At 39.9% G+C, this 25,513-nt stretch overlaps 1 protein-coding gene across 5 annotated transcripts in view; it reads right to left on the reverse strand.

Annotated features, from left to right (window-relative positions):
- DIP2C (disco interacting protein 2 homolog C) overlaps nt 1–25,513 on the reverse strand; it is a 317,783-nt gene that overhangs the window by 136,750 nt on the left and 155,520 nt on the right. For 3 of the 5 annotated variants that reach the window (XM_083871322.1, XM_083871323.1, XM_083871321.1), the window contains exons 2-3: nt 5,841–5,912; nt 3,104–3,271 (exon numbers count right to left, since the gene is read on the reverse strand). In XM_083871322.1, the coding sequence (XP_083727448.1) occupies nt 3,104–3,271; nt 5,841–5,912 (240 nt within the window). The remainder of the gene's footprint in view (nt 1–3,103; nt 3,272–5,840; nt 5,913–25,513) is intronic. The other 2 variants (XM_083871325.1, XM_083871324.1) reach the window with 1 other exon arrangement.

The following is a 25,513-nucleotide window of genomic DNA, read 5'->3' on the forward strand; positions in this document are numbered from 1 at the left end:
CAGTCATGGTGGCAAAACCAAAACAGTACCCATCATATTTAAGTGATGGCCTCAAGGGGTACTTCTCAGAGCCTTTCAGTACCTTCCTTTTTATCCAAACTAAGCTCTGCAGGCATCCACCAATTCAAAAACAAACTCTTTTTCAAGCCCAAGACTTATTAGGCATTTGTCTGTGTGCTGTAGTTTCTCATCTGTAAGACATCTGTTGCTCAGTTTCAGGGATGTGCCCACATGTTGTGCAATGCACGTGCCTTTCAATGAGATCCATGTTCTCAACACACATAAACTCTTTGAACTGCACCATCATGGTTATCCCTTGGTTAGGTCTTTGAGGATTAGGAAGGCAGATGTGATAGGAATACTTGTTGATGTCAATAAAATGAATGCATGAGAGTATTTCTTTCAGAATCAAATTTTGTTTAAATATTTCCTTGCAATCTTTGCAACCCAAATAATGTAGCAATAAAAATAATGTCTGTGGAAGAAAAAACAAAATTGCAATCACCAAGTTTACTTGGAGTGCCTTAAGACTTAGCAGCAAGAATAGTTGAAAGCAAAGGCATGCATGCATACACATAGAAAGTATGCAAATATATGCACAGAGAACAGATATATATTAATATATGTGTCATGCTAATAAGACAGGCTATGGAAATTGGTTCCCATAATTCTACAGAAAATTGCTTTTTCATAAGTCAAAGTGATCTTCTGCACAAATGTATTATCTTCTCTGCCCTGCATAGCTTGAAATGTTCCCGAGCTGGTGCTGTTGGGGCTCAAGCAGCAGGAGGTGCAGGGATCTGTCTCTAGGCATGTGAAAGGAGCAGCAGGTGCCTTTTAAGCACCACATCTCACAGATTTATTAACCATAATAAATAAAGCACTGATGACTGGTCCACATGGTTACACTACAAATAGAGCTACATTGGTGGTACCAATGATGGGAAATTACGGAAAGCAGTCTAGTGGAGACACAGCACTTGATTAAGAGAGAATGAACCACCCATGTCTAAGCTGTTAGAAGCAATGCTTAATTGATAACAACATTGTCTCTGTTCTGTGAATGAATAATTTAATTTCCTGGCAAAACACTGGAAGCAAATTGGGTAAAACCACAGCTTATGGGGAATACAGGTAATTTAGGGTTTTTTTCTTCTCCAGAGGGTTTCCCTTTATAGCGTGCATGAAGTTGTCCATGTTATCTTACCCAGAACTGAATGATCAAATCAAGATCAAATTCAGAAAGTTATTCTGAAATAAATCCCTGTTTAAGTGCATGGCTCCTCTACAGAGGCAGTAAGAGAAAGGTCACCACACAAGAGGGACTGGGATATATGTACAGATATAAAGGTCTGGATTCACTATTATTTTTAGATGTCTGACACATGGGCATGCTAAAGAAAGAAAAACTGCTCTGCACACATAACACCTCCAGCTACAAATTCACATCCTGAGAAAGCATCTCGAGGAAACAAAGCTGTACTTTTGTCTCCCTGACTTAAAGCAGGTGGGGATTTAATGGGAAAGAAAAAGGGGGCTCCCCCCATCCTTTCTCCCATTAACACTGCCAAATGCAGCATATCCGTTCCGGATTTCTGGATGTTCGACAGTCTGGCTGGAACAGTACAAGTGTCCTTTGCATATGTGCATTCTGTGCAGCATCTGGATGTGTCAGACTCGCTGTGCATGCACTGTGGAGTCAGCCTGCAAATGTGCAGTGGAGCACATCCCCTGTGTGTCACTGCACGTTTGCTGTACAGCATGTGACAATATGCTCTCTGGGATAGTCCTGTCAGAAACAGGGAGCCTAAGAGCCAACTCCTACATCACCTGGGGTATCAACCACATGGTTGCCTGGCTTTACCTTTCATTAATCCCACTCCTGAAAAGTAACAACTCTTCCTTTCTAAAATGACAGCATCCCAATAAGGATGACAAAAAGATGATCTGTGTATGTCTATTCATGTATGTTTACAGCCCTTTTACTTGTTTACTGTTACATTTATCACATGGTTTAATATCACTAATACTGTTAAACCTGAAATTGCAATTTACATTAAATCCTTCCCAGTTTGCAAAAATCTCAGGCAGAGGAAGTTAACCATGTCAGAGTGAGGGAACCTGACCTAAAGCAGTCCTGTGTAAAAGAAGTACAAACACAGTCAGAATCCAATATGAGTCACCTCCACAGAATTATAGCAAATTGGTTTGAAAATGAGTGGAGAAGGGTTTCTGAAATAGATAATCTTTTTACAGGTATGTCTTGCTCTGACAGAACTGCAAATCTTATCTTCCCTCCAGCCATCTCTTACATGTCTGGACAGCCTGTGTGAGTGTGGACAAGCACACAGGCTTGAGTGTGATATCCTCCATGCGCCCACATGGTTGGCAAGAGAAAATCTGGTGTCTTGAGGGGCTGTGGATCCTCTGCAGTCTTGCTACAAATGCAAGGATAAAGCAGAACACCTGTCAACAACCATAGGTCCTGTCAGAGGGATGGGTATCTGGGAAAGCCACACTTCTACAGGCATGGCTGGAGTCATGCCTTGCATTGCCGAGATGTAACTCTGTGAAATGTTCTTCAGCCTGCTGTACTAGCCTGATGCCTGTTCCTGGAAGTCAGTCTGCTTCTGAATGGCTTGGATGTGAGCAGAGCTCAAGCACAGATCTCCACTTGAAAATAGCATAGAACTAGAGGTGCTTAGAATTTTACAGCTTCCTCTGGAATCTGGTGAGCTTGGGCCTGTTTAGAGCTCTGTAAAAAGGCAGTGCCAAAAAGGGAATTAGAAACACACACATTCCTGTGTTTCACCAGCTTATTGTATGCAACCTCCTCCAAAGTTATCCATGGTATGGAAGCTAGAGAAGTGTTAATATGTTCAAATGTTACTAAGAAGAGCTCTTCCTCCTCCCTTCCCATCACTTCACTCTTAGGCAGACAAAGCCAGCAACGGCCTTCCAGATGTCATCCTTTGGTTGTCCTGCCTCACAATTGGCAGCCCCACGTCCATCCTTACTGGTGTGGGTATCTGCCAGAGGCTCCGAGATGAGGCACAGTTATATACAGATACAGGACTGGAAAAGATACATTCATCGTGCTCACCAAAACGAAAATAAAAGAGAGGCCGGTTTCCTGCCGTGCTGGCTGCTCTCTCTCTAGCGGCCGCTTCCCGGATGTCACAGACACCAATGTTGGCAGTGCGGAGCATTCTTCTGGCAGCTCCTTCACTGTGTTGCAGTCTACACCGTACCGCGGCAGCTCCATTCGCTGCTGTAACAAGTTGAAAAAAACTAATTAATTCACGTTTAGTTTTTTTACATTTGTTACAGCAACGAATGGAGCTGCTGCCCCCATGCAGTAGAGCACACACGCACACGCACGCAACAGACACCACAGGACACCCACGGAGCCAACGCGGGTCGATGTTCCACTCTGCCAACATGGGCGTTAGGAATGTCAGCAAAGGTGCAGCAGGAGGACTGGATGTCCCAGCAGAGGGGAAACGCCTTTGGATTTCCTTTAGTTCGTTGAACACAGTCACAGAATGCAAATTCCTGCCCTTTCCCAATGCCTCCAATCCCAGCAAAAGTCCGTTTCCATACTGGTTTAAAATATCTCTAAAACCTTTATTCCCTCATAACACCAAGATTCAAGTCCATCAAAGCTTATCAATTCTTGCGTTCCCCATCAAAACAGGCTACAATTTATTTTTTTTTTTTTTTAAAGGCTAATTGGTCATGTATGTGATTGTTGAGATATTAACAGAGGCTTACATCGTTTTGTCATCCTACTTCCTCTTGGAAAGGATTCATCTCCCCCTTCCTAGTGAGCAGGGACTTAAAGCCATTCAGATGAGTAAGGTCTCAGAAGGATTATATCAAATCAAACCCCTTCAAGTTTTGTCCAAAAGGTAACACAACAAAACAAACAAAAAGTACAAAGACAGCAAAAGACCCAAGCACAAATAGTATCCATTTATGGAGGAAAATACTTTAATACAGCAGAAGCAGTGTCTTCCACTATAATAAAATAATCCATTTAGCCATCAGCTAAATGATTGAGCTTAATATATTTACAAGAAAACAGTGGACAATATTTCAATACTTTTTTTCTTGATCCTATTACCTTCACTTATCCACATTCCACATTTGTCATGAGGGATTTTCCGGCAACTGGCTGAGCAGAAGATGTTAATTCCATTTTGTCCCATCTTTAAAACAGCTATAAGTCAGCTACATTCTCAATCATGACTTCTTCAAATTACTGAATGGACCTTACCACAGGACTGGTTTACAGAGATCCCTCTGCTTCTCCTTACACTTAAGGAGAAAAACTTAAGTACCACAGTAGAGACCTTGAAAGGTAAATCTGTGAGGTTCTCCATGTTCTCACCTTCATTATTACATGCATATGAACCCCCAGCAGTTTCAGCCACAGATATAGTTTGACCAGAAGACTGTGAGCTTTCTGGAGAAACAGCTCTATTTTCCTGTGTGAAGAAAGGAGAGTAACCACTAAAAAACCCACACAGATTCTGGTACCAACTGTGCCACTGCATTGAGGATTGCTGTGAGGCTCTCCATAACCCAGTAAATCTAAGCAGGTCTCATGAAAACCAGCTGTGAAGACTAATGTATGTCTGATAGTTGGGTTGGACCAATAAACACCCAGAAATTTAATATACTGCACCTCTGGTATTGTAATTCTCTTGATTTGATTTGCTTCATTCTCTAATGGCTCCCAATGGTTCAGGAATGTCACAGACACTCTCAAACCAGGCTGTATCACTTCAGAAAACAGAGGTGTCTGTAGCACTGATCTCTGTTGTGGAATTCCCACCAGTGGAGCAGACCAAGTGAAATCCAAAGGCACAAAATCAGCATTCTGCTATAGAGGTAGCCAATATATAAATCTGATGAAGAGAGAACAAAGCAGTGCCTTCACACATCAGCAGTTTAAATAAAACCCCACCAATTCCATTAAAAATGAAGGATTTTGTAAAAGAAGAAGAAACTAGTGTCAAGGCCTGCCATAAAAACAAGGCTCAGAGAACAGCCAAGCCCAAGTAGGGCCTCTGTAAGGCCAGTGAGACCAGGAATGCATGGGCACACTCCTCTGAGACCAAGACAGAAGAGAGGTCTACACCAATACCTACAACTACACAATGTACTTCATGATCCAGTGCCTCACAAGGGTAAAGGAACTCTGGAAAGTTCTTATACATATATATGAAATAAATTCAATGAAGCAATACATTATTAAATTTAGTTTGAAGGCATTTTTACACATTTTGGGCAAGTGCATGCAGCCCTTCCCTTAATACTAAAACCAGGTATGTGTAAAAGGTCAGCTGCCCACACAGCTTAGGACAAGCTGAACTCTAAGGACATTGATGGTCTCTCTAGTGTCTTCAAAAGTGAGACTTGGACAGCAAACCCAGAAATAGAGGAAATTACAAAGATCCGTGGTTCTCTTCCACTCTTCTGCATACTTCTGTTCAGAAAACTTCACATGGCCAAGATATTAATGAGTTAGGACATCACATTTTCCTTTGGATTCTTGAATTCCTTCCAACAAACAATGCCTCTCTAACAAGCCTAGGCTGATTTAATTTTCCAGACATGACTGCCAAACCCACACCAACGTATGTAAAAAATGTACACACACATCAAAGCAGACATATATATAAAAATACACATAAAATGGATGGAATAAGCTTCTTCTGCATAACAATAGCTTCGTTTCTGCCACATATACTTCTTCAGAGATGCAGATTTCTACAGTGGCAACTACCAGTACACTTGACATCTTCATATATCACAAGCACAGATACACATACCGGGAGGCTGTGGCAGGTAGGCCCCAATTAATTTTGATCTCTTCTTTTCATATCCCTTCTGTGTGATGTCACCTGCCAAGAAAAGAAAAGGAAAATCAATAAGATGTGGGCAAAAACAGTGTCTAGATGCTTAATGGCAGCACCATCAGCTTAGCCACCAATGCACTGTTCATCTGTCCTGGCAATTAGAATGAACAAATGAAAAGTGCAGAATGATTACATTCCACCCAGAAAAAACTCAATTTACACCAGAGCCACTCCAGCAAGAAAATACCCAACCTTAACTTATTTTAGCACCAAAGTCCAGCAGCAGAGAGTTTTCAAACCATTTTGATGTGCTGCACACAAGCTTTCAAAAGCTGCAATGACCTTCATTAGGTTAATAAACAATGGATTATATAGAATGCGTGGGCTTGTAGTGGCTGGCAAAACACATCACTGATTAGTATTTTCTGTCATTAATGGGATTTTTCTAATCGAGCATGTAAGGCACAAAAGACTTGAAACTGCTACTATATCATTTCTGCAATATAAATGTTTACACTAATTTCTGAACAGTATTGAGGAACAGAACCAAAACAAAACAAAATAGATCTACAACAGATCCACTAGAAAATAGTACCATAAAAGCTCTTTGTCTGGTTTTCCACTGATGTATCAAAAAAAATTTGGAGACAAACATCTGTATTTCCTAAATTCAATTGAAGTGACACTACACTGCATCTCAAGCTTCCCCACAGAAGCTGCATTTTTTAATATAAAGATTTAAAAGCATTTCTCTGTAAAAGTTTGCTAACAAAAAATGACACATCATTAGTCATGTAGAACAAAGCATATACTTCTAGTCTTCTTAGAGCTCGGGAGAAGTTTGGCACCAAAACAGAGACACAGACCTGACTCTGGAGCTAAATATTGAATTTAATACATGCCTATACGCTTGTGTTCAATATAAGCTACTCCAGAAACTAAAAAGAGGATTAGCTTTTACAATTCAAAGATTTTTAAAGTAACACCATATTCCCTGCCCTTTCAATAGGCCTATCTGTTATTGTGAGACCCATGATGCAGCTAAAGCTCATTTGCAACATTGGACTTGGCATATTGGTATAGGCTGAGAGCTTTGGAGTATGGAAACCAAAAAAGACGAGGAGCTCTGACTGTAGTGTCCAGCTGGACATGGCAACGTGAGCCTGTCTGTGCTCTTCCATCCCTGTGCTTAACCTTTACCTAAGGACACCATTCACCAAGGGAACAACACACTCATTTCAATCCCAGCTGCTTTGGCAAATGGGTGCTAAATTAGCACCAACGTCTGCTGGTCTGAAATCAATAACTACATAAAAACATCTTTAATTGCTACGCCTTGCTGAAACACCTTTTCTTGGGAATGGTTCCAGTAAGCAATAAGGAGGCAAAATTCTCAAAACCTCTCTGCCAGTGTCCTGAGCCAACCTCTCCTCCCTGCTTCAAAAACAGTCCTTAAAATAACACCTATACTCTTCACTACCATATCTCAAACTGCTCTACAAAAGAAGTCACCTAAAATATCTGTTTTTAAATGGGGAGAGTGAGACTGAAGCACTTTGAATGATAACATTCCCATATTTACGCAGGGAAGAAGTGGCAGATTTGGCAAGAGGTCCTAAGCCCTTAAAGTTCAAGCCCGCTGACTTTTCAAGCACATTTCTTCCCATTCTGAACACTTCTGGCATGTGTTCAAGCTAGTGAAACAGGCTCCCTCTCCGTTGTAATCATCGGCTTCTCACAAACCAGACAGTAATAATAGATATCACTTCATTAAAATGTGTTTTTAATGAAAAAATGTGTTCGTTTTTATTTGAGAATTATAAAATGTGAACGAATTTTTCTTTCAAACTGTTGCTAAACAGGTCACTATTGGCTTCCTGCGCTCATCAACACCAAAGTCTCATGCATTCACGCCTGAGTAAAAATTTTGCTTTCTTATTTTACTATTGCTCTTTTAGGAGACCAGAGGTACCCTATGGAGAACCACAGCTTCTCTGTGGCAAGCTGGCAATGCCATCTTAGATATAAAACTGTTAACAGGTGCTTGACTATTGGTTACTCTTCCAACCACATGGTAGTAACACACACATGCAAATCAATACTTCAAGCTATACATTCCAGACATGGCTCATGCAACCTGCACTCATTCCAGCCTTAAAAGTTTCTTCCACTAGTTTATAAACCTATATTGTCTTAATGGAACAAAATGACAGAAACCAGATATTTCTTTGACACCAAAGTGGGAAAGACAAACATCAAGTGTTATCTCTTGTCAGTAATAATCTTTTATTCAGATTTGTATCCAGACTCACTCTTTTAAAGAACTGCTCTGAGCAGAAACAATAGTGAATTCTTCCCCAGACCACGGACTCCCCTCAAAAAACTCACCAGTTAAATGAATTTTTGAGACAATTTATTATGAAACTATTTAAGTTTCCAGGAGCAAACAGCATATTAATTTGGAATTATCACTAAACTTTCTATAATCATGTCTACCATTTCCCAAGTCACCAACTATAAAAACCATGCAAAAGCAAAATACAAAATCTCCACAATTTTCATTGTAACATCACTTTCACCATTTTGAGGTGGAAGGAAGTCAAGAGTATCACACACTCCAGGGAAGTACTATGCTTTATTTATCAGGATTAACACTATTTGTATTCATTTGTGTTTTTTCAGGTAGACTGACTTTAGATTATAAACAATAGCTCATTATCCATTAAAATATTATTATGACATATGTAAAACTATTGTATTTCAAAGCTACGTTGAATTCATTGTGTAAGCTCTAAAGATATACTAAGCACAGCTCACCAAAGGTCAGGTGAGCTTAAACTCTGTTCTTTATAATAAATCACCATTCACTCAGTTTTCTCAACACAATACTAAGACCTTTGGATTGTGTCCTTGCTTCCTTTGCAAATGAATGTGAACATTTTATTTCTATCATCTGAGGAGCAAACCCCTTCCCAGTTAGGTCCACCTAGCTCATGTTCTTGCACAGTGCAATGCTGCATTCAGTCTTGGCTTTTTGTGAGTATCAACAGGATAACAGGATCTATACTTTCTTGCCCTGGGAAGAAAGGATTTATGGTACCTTTCTGGTTTTAACTATCTCTTCTCTTGAAGAGCCAGCAGACTTAAGGAGGGGAAAGGGTCTCACTCACGTTCTTTGAGCAGACAGAATGCATTAGGTTTCCTACTCACTCTCCAAATCCTCTGCAAATTTAGATCTTGCACAGAAGACAAGGCTGGCAATGGGTTTAAGGAAAGGGCCAGGCCATGGATGAACAGATGATGACAAGACTCCAGCACTAAGGATGTGCAGGAGCAGAAGGAGCATATGGCTGCAGGGCACTCTGAGGATGGGCTCCTGGGACAAGACACCATCAATAATGCCACTCTGCTGAAAGGTGGCTCCTCCATTTGGCAGCTCCCTGCTGGCCTCTGCTCTGCCTGCCTGTCTTCTGCCATGGCTTCTGCCCTGGCTCTCGCCCCATCCCCTGGCTTTGGCTCTGCTCCCAAGTGCTCCGTTCAGCTCTGCTACTTCTCAGCTTCATCCCTCAGCTGGTCCCCAGCCCCTGCCCTCCTTCTCACTCCCTCCCAGGCTTCATTCACTTCACTGCACCCAAGGATCTCAGCCTCCTGTTTGCATCAGCACTCTCCAGGTTTTTTTCCCCTGGACATGTTGCTCTTTTCTTCCTCACCTCCACTGGTGATCTGACAAGTTTCCATCGTGAGAGGCCACAGGTGTATTCCGTGGGGGGTCCTGTGCCTGAGAGTCATCACAGGAAAGCAAAGCCCAAGCCTGAGAGACCTGAATGCACCAACAATGAGCAAGTGCTACATTACTTTATTCCACAGTTGGCTGTCCAAAGGCTGCTTAACAGGCATGCAGTACACTGACCCTCTTCTACCAAAACAAGTTCATTCCTACTGAAACAAGTCTTAGAAAGTCTCTCCAGGCACAAGAGGGAAAATGCCACGTTGGCAATGAAAAGGACAGCATGAAAGAAACACCATCCACCCCTCCAAGGAGGAAGGTTGCCCAGTTGAGCTGTGTACAGGAGCAGGGCTCTGGCAGTCTGTAATCCCACTGCCATCTCTTTGATTTGTGATTTGTGCCCTTGTTTCTGCTGCTTCCCCAGCTGCAGATGCAATGCTCTCCGACACCAGCGCCCGCAGACAACAAGTCCTCTGTAGCTATATTTAGCAAAGCCACGCCAGAGTGTAAGTTCATTCGACTGTGCTCATCACAACTGTTACTGTTTGCATTAGACCCTGTGTTTTCTTTGAGAGTTTACTGGGTCTTCCTCTTTCCTTCCAAAGTGCTGGATTGCTTCCTCGTTACAGAGACAATGGTCTAAAGCTGGGGCAGGCGGGTCAGAGCAATGTAACTACAGCACAAACCCTTCACCAGCAAGAAAGGAGCACCAGGTAATAGAGAGCCCCTGGGGATACTCCACATTGGGCAAGACACTTTGAGAAACAAGAAATGGCTGTAAATGTTGAAGTCTTTCCCATTATCTTATCCTTCTTCTGGGCCTCTCCATGAGTCAGCTCCATCCATTTGTATGCCATGTCCTACCACTGAATCACATGTTAAACCAAAAATGAAAAGGCATACTTTGTAATCAGCAAAATTATTGCCTTCTTAGTGTTTTGTTGAAGTAAAGGTTATTAAATGTGAAAATATTTCCACATGAAAATATCTGTGCATTTCCACCCTTCTTTAAAGCATTTGCACTTTCAAAGCTGAGAGTGGTTAGAAATAGTGGTACCACAGAAAAATAAGGTGCTGTGCTGCTTTCATGAAAACAAAATTCTTAGAGTTGATACAGTACAAAAGTTCCATTTTCAACTGAAATACCTATTAGCCAATCTATTATCACTTTTGAAAACAAACACATGCAGTCCTGAAGAGCTGCTACCATGATATATGAATTTATTCAAAATTACTGCATTATACAGGGAAGGAAATAGAAATAACAAAAACCAATACAAGCTAAATTTCACCATATCTTTCTTTTTTCTGGAAGATGCCAAAAATTCTTACTGATCTCAGCTTTTCACGACACAGCATAGGTAAAAAGCTAATGACAAAACCAGGGACCAAAATCACCTTGTCTAGTGCAGTGAAAACTCAATTTTATACTCCGTGATCTCAAAGAGCTGACTGATGCTACTGTTTTCACTACACATACATGTTTTCAAAATGAAATTCAGGCTGGGACTCTGAATTAGTTTAAGGCACTTATGGAAAAATCCACCACGGGAAATAATGCAATCAATAACTCCTCTCAAGCACAGACTGACACAGAGCTCGCCGGTGAGTGTCTTTCCTTTACCCATGATTTTCTGCCCTCTAAAGATTCAATTTTCTGTACGACTTGTTTATTGCTGATGACTCAAATTCAGTGTCAGCATCTTGGCAAGAGGGATTTGAATGAAACAAAGCTCCTCATAAAGAGAACTGTGAGTCATTTACTTCTCCCACTCATGATGCAGACAGTCTCTCTGTCTGGTCTCCCAAAAATATGCCAAGAGACAAAAGATTTCATTTTGGAGGGCGCAAGTAGAGAGATACCAGAACTCCACAAATATATCATGTACACGTACAAGAACACAAAAATATATATCAGGAGTAATTTTCCAACGTCTTTTAAAAATTATGTTTAACCACAGCAGCAGCTTAGAAAACTGCTCAGAACTAGGATGAAGAAACAAATGCCAAACTATAGCAGTGGGCAGAAAAATTAATGGGATCCCACACTTCCACTGCAACCAGTGCCATAAATTACAAAACTGCTCAAGTGCCTTTAAGGAGATTATGCTGTAGCTTAAAGGTTTCAATTTTTTCTTTTTAAGGTGACAATTTCACCCACCTATATCTGAATTCCCTTTTTCCCCCAAGGGTACATTTTGTTCCTCTTTGTTGCAAGCAAAGCAGAAAATGGCTGAATTTCAGTGAAAGATAAGGAAGAGTGCTCCATGTGTACTTACAATGTGAAGCCTATAATGTTTCTTAAAGAGGGTTCTAATTCAGGAGAAAATATTTAAACCGATTATGCTATTTACAGAGAAGGTAAACTATTTTAACAGGACTGAAATAAGAGATTCAAGGTCTTCTGAATTTGGAAAGTATTCCTGTTCAAAATAAATACTTTCTTCCCATTCTTTTGATAGAGAAATTAAGTATCTGCTGCATAACCTGTAAAGTACTTAGTTTTAATTCAAATTCTACTGTTTTAAAGAAGCATGTGAGCAGCAAATAATTTTGTATGGAAGCCATTTCTTAGTGATTCTCCACCTTGAATCCCAGAAGACCCCTTAATGAGTTTCTCCACTTACTTTCTGGTCCCAAAGTCTTCAGCACCTTTTTCCAATACCCAAAACACTCCTGGGTTTCAAAAGAAAGGAAAAAAAAAAAGCCAGGGGGGTGGTGGAGGAAAGGGGGAAATCCCCCAAAAGGAACCCCGAAACACCTAATTTAAGCCAATTAAAACAATCCCAGGGATTTTGTGGCTCAGACTTTCTCGGCGCTGGCTGGGTTGGGGAGCAGCAGTGTCTGCCAGAGGGGTGGCACCGGGCCAGGAGCTGGGCAGGCTGTGGAGACCCCGAGCCTTGGCAGCCTTGGGGGAACCGTGTGGTCCTGGGCCATCCCGGAGCTCCCCCGGAACGGGGAATTTGCACGGCACTACTTTTATGGCCTGGATTATGGTAAAGTAAACAGAGGCTGGTTGAACAGTGAAGGTTTCCATTCTCAGTGTCAAGGGTTTATTTCATTATTTAAAGCTTTAACGAACGCTTTATATAATGAAAGCAATCCTTGCCATTTTTGGAATTTTATGACTGTTAGGACCCTTCATAATGTTGTTTTCCTTCCTTTATTGCTTTATAAGGCTTATGGGGCACCCTTGAAGTGTATATCCTTTCTGCAGCTGCTGGAAGCTCATCTTTCATCTCTCCACTGGCTTTCCTGTTGCCTATGAGGCATTTGCCTGTTCTAGTTATTCTCCCTGTCTCTAACAAACGGTGCAGAGTCAGATCTTGCTTAAGATAAAAATAAAATACAATTCTGAAATCTATGCCTAAGGAAACATTCCTGATAAATGTTATTTAATAGGCAGGCTTTATATTTCAAGTTAGAAATGTTCCCTACAGAAAGATAATTACAGCAGTAATTCCACTTATCATTATTTAGAATTTACAGTTCAGAGCAAATCAGACATTTCCATAAATGCCGCTCTGCGTACTGCAAATTTGTGTCCCGATTTTTTCCCAGCCCTGAAAATGCCTTGTAAAAAAAATATACAGCAAGAGGAGGAGGAGGAATCCTAAAGGAGGAACATATAATAGATGTATGAAGGAAAATTGAGAATACATATTCAAACAAGTCTGTGTGCATATTTGCTCCTTTGGGTAGAAAAAATATGTTCAAGGCTTTTCAAAAGGAAAAACCTGCACTATCTAAGTTAAATGGTAAAATTTGTTATAGTGAAATTTCTTCTTTTTGCCACTTCTCCAGGAAGTAGCCTATGAAAATATTTGTTTGCAACCTTGTGCTTTTAACCATCTTTTCACTATTTTTGACATTACTAAGCTTAACCAAAAAAAGTGTAATTGGGTTAATCTTCTTGGAAGAAAACACAAATGCTCCAAAAATCAACAATCCTTCATCCATAATTTTGCTCCAGTACACTGATGCAACGCAGTATGACTGCAGATCTCTTTCCAAATTTCAGTTCAGAACAGAAATCTGGAACTCCTGTTTTCATATGCTGTAAAAAATAGAAGAATTGTTTTTACCTGATGTACCTCAGCATTCTCCTATTGGCTTGGGTTTGCCATAAAGCTTTTGTATTTGGTATTAGTTATGCTAGTCAATAATAGAACTGATTCTGTCTACAATATCTAAAATAATGTTATTTTACCTTAAGGTGGGTTAAAGACATTATGTTGATTTTTAAAATAGGTATTTAGAGCAGTTGTACTGTAGTATTAAAATGCCAAAATGTCCAAATGTCTTCCCACAGATTTTGTAAAAATAGAACCTCTTCTGGGGAAAAAAACCAAAAGACTTCTTCATGCAAATGCAAATTTCCACATACTCTGACAGCTGGATGCAAAGAGAGAAAAGCACAGATATCTTAACTACCATGGGAAAAATAAAGAAGGAATACTCCATTTTTAAACAATTTGAAGACCACTAATGGTTCTGGAAGATTATTGAGGAGTTTTAAGTAGTTGTGAACAGGGACTAGAATTACCATGACAACTATGCCGAGTGACCAAAATGTCTTTAAAAATGTATCACTTGGGAGATCATTGAGCCCAGTAATCTAGTCTGCAATTTTAGTGCACCATGTTTTGCTGCATGACACATATGACTTTCCTGAATTTAAAAAAAAAAAAAAAAAAAAAAAAAAAAATGAAGGGAACATAAATGCCTTCTATGGCAATAGTCACATTTTTTTCCTGAAGTGATGGTGTTTTGTTTAGAAATTCAGTAAATAAGCTATTTCCTGAACTATCACCAAACTTAGTTGCAAGCAGTCAAGGATCATAAATGCCTATTGCCAATGAAAGCCTGATACATCCATCATCTGCTTTCCTACTCTCAACAGCTGAGAACCAACCTCCTTCTAAGCTCAAAGTGCCCAAGGATAATTCATGTGAACAATGCAGTGCTCAAGGAAGACTCAAGACATCTCCAAGTTCTGATAAGCAATTCTCCCAAAAACCTAACCCACATTCCTGCTGCCTTCAGTCCCCAATAACTCCAGGGTGGTTTTTTTCAAGCTTTCCAACAAGAGTAAAATAACTTGTTTCCTTCCAAAAAAAGAAAAAAAAAAAAGTCTAGAAACTCATTTTAAAAGCATCCAAAAGAGAACAACCTCCTCAGATGCACAGTCCACCATCCTGCTAGGCATGAACAGCAGGTCAAAGTGAGTCAAAGAGTGGTGAGCACTCTAGCAACAACACTGAATAGCTACTCACATCCTCTCTGTCTCAGCAGATTTTTAACTATTTTGTGCAAACTAAAACTACCCCATCTAGAGTTCTCTTCTTAGAACTGAGAGATGGCCATCAGTGGATTAACCTAAGAGGCAAGATGTTGTTTGAAATCTGGAGGAGAAAGGAAGTTTAGTTTTATGTGCTTTTACACATGCCCTGATACATGAAGGATCTATATACATTATATACTTCTCCAGTTTTATTTTTGAAACAGGCTAGTCATGGTCCAAAGCATAGAGTAAGTCACATAAATTTAGAAAAGCCTACACCTCTTTCAACAGTATTTCTTCCTGGTTTTCAATTAGGTTCTTGCCATGACGGATGCAATGGACCCTTGTGTTATTTCACCTGGGACCACAGGTGAAATTCACTAAGCAGAAGAGCACCTACAACTTAGACACAGCAGGAGGTTGCATTCAGGTACATTTTAGGAATCTAATCAACACCCTTTGATGCCTATTCCACAGTCCAATTAATCCTAAGCAGGCGCAAAATTTTGTTACTCCTATTCTACCTCTCACACAGTTGAAAAGTAACTGATATTACAGCTAGACACAGAAAACACCACACGCAGGAATTTCTGAACTGTAATGCCATAATACATAAATACTGGTGCTGTCTTTCCAAGGAAATTCATTCACAATTTTGTGTCTCAGTACTTCACCTCAGCACATGAGGCACCAGCCCCAAAGCAGACCATCTGCATTTTAGTTCCATCCCACTGAAGGCCAGTGGCAAACTGCTGACTGGTGAGACAGACCACAGAGGCTGCCTGGGGAGTGAACAGACCAATCCCAAAGTGATGCCTTCCCTGGGAAAGCATTGGAGGGAAGGACAATGATTTTGTTCACAAACCTCACAGCTCACCTTCACTTGAGGAAAAAGTGACCTCCCATTTTACCAACCTTATCCTTCAGGACTTAGGTGTCAGACAAGTACATGGCAAATTCTGGGTCAGAAGGGCTTGTCAAACATTCTCAGGATGAATTGAGTCTCATCTGGAACTAAATTCAACTGTATTCTTTTCTTTTTTTATTCCAAGCTGCTATAGCATCCTCTTTACCATTCTGGGGGAATTTTTTCACTGATCTCGATCTTTTCAACTTGAAATAATTTCTTGGTTCCTTGGTAGACAAACTTAATTTGTCTAAAAAAAGTGAACTACCTCAAAAAAAGCAAGAGATCAGCCAGTTTTGTAAAATCTTATCAAAGATAATTCAGGCTGTGTTTTATCAAGTTTAAATTTACCTTCCTGTCTTTAATTTTTGCTTTCAGCATTCCAGTGCTGATATTATCTAGTTGCCTACTTCAGCAAATTTTTCTTCCACTGTTATTAATATATAATAACCACTACACAAACTGTTTCTAAAAAGACAAAGGTTTCCCAAACTGCACAGTTCCTGGAAGTATTTTTTTTTTCCTGCTAACATGAAAAAACTAAACACTCATTTCTATTAATATGCAGTTCAAAGAAAACACAGTTCAGATTTTTAAGCAAATCTGGGCCTGAAAACTAAGGAAAATGTATGCAGAGCAAAATGATCTACCTATCCTGGTGATGTAGAGTAAATGAAATCTGTCTCTGGTCTCAAGAAATCAGAAAAATTAATCCTTATTTTATAGCTTGCAAATGCAATTTAGGCTGATATGTGAACAAAATATTTTTGTTGACAGTCTATTTGATTCAACAGTGAGATATGACAAAACAAAACAGCTATTTAAAGGCCTTTGCAATACATGAACTGCAATTCATGTTAATAAGACACCCAGATCACTTCATTTTTTTCGTGTAAAAAAACTACATTTGAAAATTGCCATTAGGGTATTTCTGCATGAACCAGAGTACTGAAATTCCACTTTTAAAAGAATAACCTAAAATGCACTCATGTCATTTTCCCACTCAGTTCCACAAGGACCTCAAACAGCAAGATGAATTAACATCATTTGATTACTCAACTCAATTCCTAGCATGTTACCAAAGGAACAGAAAAGCCCAAAAGCACCTCACTGTTCTCCTGTTATGTGGGCAAAGTGTTTATGAAGCACTGGAATTATGCATCCTTTGACTTAACGACTCCTATTACCCAAAGGCTGCCTCAGATCCTACTCTCTTAAGCCTTCAAAACAACTTGAAAGGAAAAATAGTTGCATACCTTCAACTACCTCAAGACACAATCGATGTCCCTGTTCTCCACAGGTTTCACAATATTTGACAATTCCATTTTTTTCCCTGCTGTTGTTCACCTCTGAAGGCTCCTAAAGGTCTGTAACATTATTACAGACTTAATGTGACAGCTCATACTGATGTTGGCACAAAGCAGCTGTTCTCATAGGAATTATTACTCTCCAGAGCCTGTGAAATACTTGGAAATCTGCAAGCCTTTGCTAGGTCCAGAGCACACATTTCCATGCAGCTGGAAAATCAGATCTTCATACTCTCATCCTTCTTTTTCTCCATTTCCAGCTTACAACTTCTCCTGATCAAGATATGGAAATTTGCTGTGGTAAGCCAGATGTGCAAACATTTTCTTTTTTTCCTCAGTTCTGAGTTCATGATTTATTTCATACGTTAATGAGGTTATTCTGTGATTTCTGTAGCCTTTTCCCTCAGATTTCAAAAAATAATAAAGTATTTCAACCCAAAAGAAGCCACTAATTTCACATCCTTGTTACATTCTTTCCTGCAATACAGAGTTCTTTTCAAAAAGAAGCTGGAATTAAATCATAGCTATACTTACTAAAATAAAAGCAAGCAAAATTTTACTGAGCAGTGTTCATTTTCACCTGTGCTAGAAGCCAAAACCAGCACTACTTTTCTAACAGGCAGGCTTTTGCAAAGGCCATTTCTCACGATGACGAGTTTCAGTACTTTGAGTTTGCCTTTCACAGACAGGGCTGCTGGTTTAGAAGTTTTTCAGAAAGCTCATGAATACATGTTTGTATCATTATGCCAAAATAAACTCTTCTGCTCTTGTTCTCCAATTGTCAAACGGTGAAAAGTAGCTAATTATTATCACAAATGTTTGTTAATTTGCTGGTTTGCAGGAATTCCCCTTGTGGCTTATTTATTTTGTGGATCCATAGGTAAATTGGCAAACGTGCCAGCCTGAGGACTGAGGGAACACCAATAACACACCTTACAAAACCCAGCATTCCATCTGCTTTTACATTTACAATACAGCTATGCTTTAGAAGTGCCAATAAACATTACTTAGCATGCAGAAAACCAACAAGAGACTTGATTTAATAATCAGTTATTAAGTCCTAGCTGGGAAATAGGACTAGCAGAGCCTGGGAAGATAGCCACCTTTTAAGAAACTAAGTAATCAAGAATTAAGGTAGGATTTACACAAATATATGCAAAACACTGAATTTTCAGCATAATTTTCAGCATAATTCAGACAGCACATCCACCTAGATTGCTGTGGACAGAAATGCATGTGACCAGCATCACACATCAGCTATCAGCCTTTGGCCCTGTACTGTCATCCAAGATCCTCAGTCCTGCAGTTGTGTCCTCAGGCACCTGTTTGGCCCACAAATGCTGCTGACCTGAGTGCCCCAAGTGGGTGGACAATTGTCCACTCAAACCTGACACAACCACAGAGGAAATATCTGCTGAAGGTACACCATTGCTCGCTGTCCTACACAAGCAGATCCACACATCCAAACAGACCTGGGACTGTAAATCCACATGGGCAGAGCAATACATCATCCAGAGCAGCTGCTGGAGCAGGTGATGCTTAAGAAGAAACTTAATAAACCTGAAACACTAAGCACAAACCATGCCTTAATTTTCTTCTGCTCATTTCTTACCCAGACTTGATATTTTTCTCATTGCTCTTTTCTTTCCAGCAAACACTGATGCTGCAAGGCTGTGCCACAATCCCATTTTCAGTGATTTTCATTCTTATCTACATTCTTTTCTGCCTTGCAAATTAATCAGCTGCTCAGCTCTGCTTCCCAGGTGTCCACATCTTGGTGTCCACACTCTACCTGAGCACTAGACAGCCTCACTCAGACCTGCAGGCCCTGAAGCTGCACTGCAAACGTCTTCAATCACCCCCTTGCTGTTTAATGTTCACAAGGTTTATAAGCTTTTTAAAATTTGTATTAATTAATCATCTGCAATCTTAGGTATTGCTCATCCTAACATCCTCCTGGATCAGCTGTGTCCAGCTAAGGCTTTCCACGGCCAAGGCTCACACCAGACCTTGCAACTGCTCCCCTCTGCACACAGTTTGGAAGTTTCACTGTCTGGTCCACAGGAATTCCTCACTGTTTCCATTTGATGTAATCACTACTGCATGACTTCCTATCATGGTAGGAAGCACTGCAAAGCTGACTTCCCCATCTGAACATCTCAGTTTTCACTGCAATCTTCATTTTTATAATTCAAACAAGGACAGCATAACCAGAATTAGATGATCTCTTAAACTAAAAGATGATCCTGACCATAATTATATAATTAAAATAGTGAGTGGTAGCTGAAAACCTTTACATGTAAGATGGAAAAATGCATCATCTTCATGTCTTCCTGAGGGCAACTAAGGCTTCTGCCATTTCTCTAATAATGTCACACTTTGGATGTCTGAAGACATTAATTTTCATGGATGGTGAAGTGAAAGAAACATAGGAATAATCACATTGGATCCCATCCAGCATCAAAAATGGAGGAATGGTCACACTGGATCCCTTCCAATGGTCTTTCATGTCTCTCTGCCCATACTTAGTTATTTAGGGGACACAGTAAGGCAAAAAGTTTCAAAGAGAAAATGCCAATAATCTACCCTCTTTCTCCTCACAGTGTCATTATATCAAAAGCTATTAGAGATTAACCTAAACCTCAGAGTTGACATTGCAAAAACCACTGCCACAGCTCAGAGTACCTTTTGCCTCCCTAGGAAAACTGGAACCCTGTTTTGAATCTTGCTTAAGTCTTGGCCTCAGTGAGTTTCAGTGAAGAATTAATTCCACAATGTAATTACATTCAGTGTGAATTTGCCAAGTTTTAAGTTATTTAAATATCCCCCAACCCTCTGCCATGAAAAGTTCATGGCATACCTTCTCTGCAGCATTCATTATTTGACACACTTTTGTCAGTTCCTCTTTGCAAGATAATTAATTCCAGATTTTCAAGACTCTTTAGATAAAGTTTTTTTTCCATACTGTTCATCATTCTCACCCTGCTACCACAGTCACAGGCCTGTTCCCCTGTGGGTAAGGCAAGGCAGTGGGTAGCGAAGGGAGGAGCCTGGGGTTCCCCAGTGCTCCCAGCCCACAGCTGCCAGTCCTGTGCAGTGATGCCCATGTACCCCAACTACTGACACCAATGTTCACATCTCCCTTCTAACCCAACTGTTTCCATCTTGAAAACTCTAAATACATATTTTTACTCCAGAGCCAGTTTTACAACCTCTTATCAGTTCCCAAACACAGAGGTTAGCTATGTTAAACTGAGCAAACTCAACAGATCTGCTTTTATAGTAAGGGGGTCCAAGGTCAGAGGTTTAAAAGGAAAATAAAACCTCATATATCACACACAGAACATGCTTGGAGTACTTCATACATCCAAACAACAACAACAACAAAAAAAATATTATATGCATCATTTATTTCTATATTGCTAAAAGCTTTCCTTATAATGCTTGCAATTTCAGTACCACCAATCATTATGTCATCATTAGGACTGAGTTTTTCTGTTGGATTTTTTTCTACTATGTACTTCTCCTCTTTTTTTACTTGGCTGCCTAGTTACTTACTGATGTAAAAACCACATTTTTTCCAGGATAGCACAACTTCTCTGGTTCTTTCCAATCAAAACTATGCCACCTCAGAATGCTCCCTGGATTGAAGCAGAAAGGTTTGAACATCCATGTCAGTCTAAGCCTATCTCATTTGAGAATATTAAACCAGAAGAGTAAAAGAGTTGAAGGGATTATGAAGACAAAGACATATTTTTGCTTCCTGCAAGTTAGAAAGAAGACTTTAGCTAATAGAAGAAAGAAACCCTATTTACACTTTTTTCTTGTTAGGATTTTGTTCCAAATCTTTCAAAAAGAAAAGTAACATCACACGGATTACACTGTTACTAACCATGTCCCTACAACTTCTCTCCAAAAGGTAGTTAAGGTAGTGGCTACTGTATAAATATTTCTAAGTACCGTAGTGACTTGTGATTTTAAATCTGATATACACATGGAGTTTCCTTTTCTTTATGTCTTCGAAACTGTATATACGTATACACACACACACATATATACTGTATATATATATACACACACACATATAAAACAAAAATAATTTACTTTTTGTTTAGGAAACTGGAAAAACAATCCCAGGACAGTTTCCTTTTTAATCTAAAAAGCAATGTAGTCAAGCCTCTAAACACAAAATATTTGCTGATTTCTTTAGACATGGCTCTTACACAAGACTTCTGCATGAACATAGGACTACTTAAAAAATATAATGCAAATATTATATCAATGAGCGCCAAAGTGGAATCAGTACCCATCTCAGTAAACTGGAAGAATAAAGTCCTTCCTTTTTTAACTGGCATTTGCACTGGTATTTAGGCACATTGGTTATATAAAGGTATCTGAGACTTCTTTTGCACAAAATTATGACACAACATACAACCACTAACTCTTTAGGCTCATAAATTTTGCAAGGGCTCAAAATACCAGAGCATACTAAAGCTGTTATAGGTACTCTACAGGCATGACCAAGTAAGGCTGGCCCATGCTCTTAAAAATCTGGGCAAATTCAGGAGTAGCTCTGCAGGTATCTTTGCTTACCAGTGAGCCACTGTTCCTTATGGTTCTCTAAGGGAAGAAACATGGACAACTAGGATGTAAGTAAAATAATTTTTTACAAATATATATTTACTACAGGTTTTTTATTAGGTTAATTTCCCATTTGCCAAAAAGGCTTAAGTAAGGCTTACAGTTCCTAGGAACAAACACTGAAATGTCTTTCTTTCAAATTACATTAATTTACAAAACTGACTACTTCTGACTCAGAAACCATTATTGTGTAGTGCTGACCTGTTCTGTAGTTTCAGGTGCACTATCAGAGCACATTAGGAAAAACAGAGCTTGGAACAGCACTTTTCTCTGCAGCTTTTAAGTACCACTGAATATAAATAATGCGTAATAACAAGCATTTATACCTCCACCATGAAAAAACGCATTGAGTTGTATACATCAGGCTGTGTATACATTTTTACTCTTTAACCTCCACAAGCTGTATGTCAAACAGCCCCTTTAAAAATCACAAGTTTTTGCAAAGTCAGGCACTGCATAATGGCTTATTTCAGAAGTTACACTCTGCATACATATGTATGAAGAAATTACAGGGGGAAAAAAGCAGCTCAGCTTATTTGTCTTTTGGTCACCTAATCAAAAAGGTGATTGGATTCATTTTTACCATATCAATGAAGTCACTGGAGAGCAATCACAACTGTTTTCCCATGTGACAGATGAAGGACCTGTGCGTGGCCTCAGAGAAACACAAGCCCATGTTTAGTTCAGGTACACCAGGGCCACGGTTCCCTTCTGCTTGCACATGCAGGGAATATCAGATGTGCTGCAGCAGTGCTGGCTCTCTTTCCTTTCACACAGCATATCAAGGGGTTTATTTAATTTCTTCCATAGGAGACCAGGAGGACACCAGCCAGGAAAAGATGTAAGATATTAAGGATGCTTGCTATCCATGATCAGAAGGGGATATACAAAGTATCCCTTATTTCCCAGGGGAAATCACTGCCCTAATGCAGCAAAGTATTTAACACTACAACTGAAGACTACAGAGTGGGACACACGCCTTGACTTACGTATGTAAAACCCACACATGCATCCCTGAAAGTCAGTTCAGCAATTTTGTTCACCAAAAAGTATCACAGATTTGTCTGAAGCTCACTACTGCCTTTCCTCCTCCAAAACATTGTCATTTTGTGAATTCTCTTTCCCATCAGGGTCAATTCAAGGCACTTTTTTCAGGACTATACCACCCATAACTTTACAGAGTCCTGTCTTCTTCACCTTATCTCTTTGTCCGACAGAAAATGGCACTGCCTGCTTTCATTTAAGAGTTTGGCAAGTCACAGATGGAGCCTCCATGGGTCCCAGAGATGTTATTATTATGGTTTACAGAGTATTTCCACACCCAAACTTGCAGCCAAGCACTGCTTTCAACCACAAGGTTTCCACAGAAAGCTGCACCTCAGCAACCTGAGGGCCTTGTGACACTTTCTTCCCTTCATCTCCCTCCTAAAGCAGGAACCTTGGCAGTTCTCTCTCCTCTCACAGCCAATGCAGGGCATTGCTAACACATTGATCTTCAGCAATGGACTCAGCAGGTACTGCTCCCACCAAGAGTGTTTATATAGTGTGCAGCAAATCTCATTGGTAAATTCCAGAAAGATTCTCAGGTAAGCAAGCTGATAACTTATCTGGCTACCCCAAAAACACAGGACTAACAGATTCTGGTAAAACTTGGGATGCAGGCTCCCGCAAAGCTATGGGCTGCACTATATACAAGTGAAAAATAACAGAGTAATAGAGTGTTTATTCATTATATATTTATTTTAAATAAGGAATAAGTATATAATTGATAGATAATCAATTAATACATTACTTATAATAACTGGGAATAAGTAAAACAATAATGGGAAGTCTCTGGTACAGTTGTCAAGACATTGAGCAAGCCCAAAATACAGAGCCATGGTAAACTTAAAAAACTGAACAAAATTACCTGGTGTTCTAGAACAGGGAGGGAAGAGGGACATAGGGAACCCAGATAAAACCTTGGCACCCAGATGGCATTTGGACTACCTACAGCTTCTCCTTTTAGCCTCAACCTGTTCTCTTTCAGTTCCAGGCAGATAACCCTTCAGCCTACTGCTGCTGTACCCTAAGCCCTGCTGAGAGAGGCAACCACAGAATCACAGAGCAACCTAAATTGCAAAGGACCCACAAGGATCATGAAGTCCAACTCCAGTCCTGCACAGGACATCCTGGAAGTCACACCATGTGCCTGAGAGCACTGTCCAAACACTTCTTGACCTCTGTCAGGCTGGTGCTGTGACCACTGGCCTGGGCAGCCTGTTCCTGTTCCCAGCCACCCTCTGGAGGAAGAACCTTTTCCTAATATCCAAACTAAATCTCTCCTGACACAACTTCAGGCCATTCCCTTGGGTCCTGTCAGTGTCACCACAGAGCAGAGATCAGTGCCTGCCCCTCCTCTTCCCCTCACCACAAAGTTGTAGAGAGCAACAAGGTCCCTGAAAGACATTAAGAGCACATATCTACTGCTGCTCCCTTTTTAAGCATGGGACACAAAGATCAAGGCACAGGATGAAGTCTTCGGTTGTGGCTGAGAAAAAAACAGCTCCATGGGTAGAGAGTTCAGAAGAGTGAAGGAGATGGATTGCAGATCTGTGAACCTCAGCAAACACCACTTTTCCTCTATTGCTCATGAAAATTCAACATTGCAAAGCAGTGATACACTGGACAACATGCAGGTTGCCTGTGTTCTCATTTATACAAATTTATTTTAGTGTTACGCTTCCTCTTCTTTCAGCCACTGTCTCTGTTTCTTGCAAGCACCAATCCCAGTATGAACTTAAAAAAAAAAAAGCCTCTGAAAGCTCAGCTTTCTGACTACTGTTGTGCAGTTACTTGCATCTGTAACTTGCTCTCACAGAAATAAATGCTAACGTGCTTGGGAAATGTGACTTAATTTTGTGATCTGAATGAGTCTTCCTGTGTAAATCTCTCTATACAATTTTATGTTATTCTTTCTAAAAAACAGAAATTACTACTGCATTCTCGTTGCAGTTCCAGAGTGAATACTGAGATTTATACTCTGAGTTTTACCACAGCATGACACAAGGGAGCTGTTCTAACTCCCTCCCACATTTACTAACAACAGAAGTGTTTTGTTCACATTACATTCAGCATTTAAGATGGATGCATTTACTAAACATAAATTAAAGTAACTGAAACACTGAATAGTGAATGGACATTTCCACATATTTGACAAACCCATCTAAGAAATTTTTGGTCATTGGTGCAGAAGGCTTTCACATGTTACTCATCACAACTTTATCTCATAAGAAGAAAATCAAGGAAGGTGATTTATCCCTAAACTTCCACCTCTCTGGCACACAACCACAGGCAAGTTGATGGCAAGTCACTACTTTACAAACATCTTCCTTTTTTGTACTCTGAAGAAAGAAGAAGGAAAGTCAGAAAAAATTAAAAACCAAAATAAATGATTCCTTAAAGGAGAGAACAACACCACAAGTAATTATAGATGTATATTCATTCCGGAAATACTACAGAAGGACAAACTTTACAAAGCAACGACATCTGAGATTTTGCCTTCCTAAAGCAACTAACACAGAAAGTGTTTCACCTGTTTTCTAGCTGCATGCATATACAGATCCTGCTATTTGGCATGGGGATGCACTTAGATAAAATGGGTTTCTCAAATCACACACCACCTAATATTGCAAAAGCCATGGAAATTACAGGTTCCACACATCCATCTACCAACATATCATTCAGATAACATAAGTCTTCTTCAGTTTGAAGACACTGTGCAGGAACATTTGCATTGCT

Source organism: Zosterops lateralis (genome assembly GCF_965231275.1).
Source record: "Zosterops lateralis genome assembly, chromosome: 1".
NCBI classification, from domain to species: Eukaryota; Metazoa; Chordata; class Aves; order Passeriformes; family Zosteropidae; genus Zosterops; species Zosterops lateralis.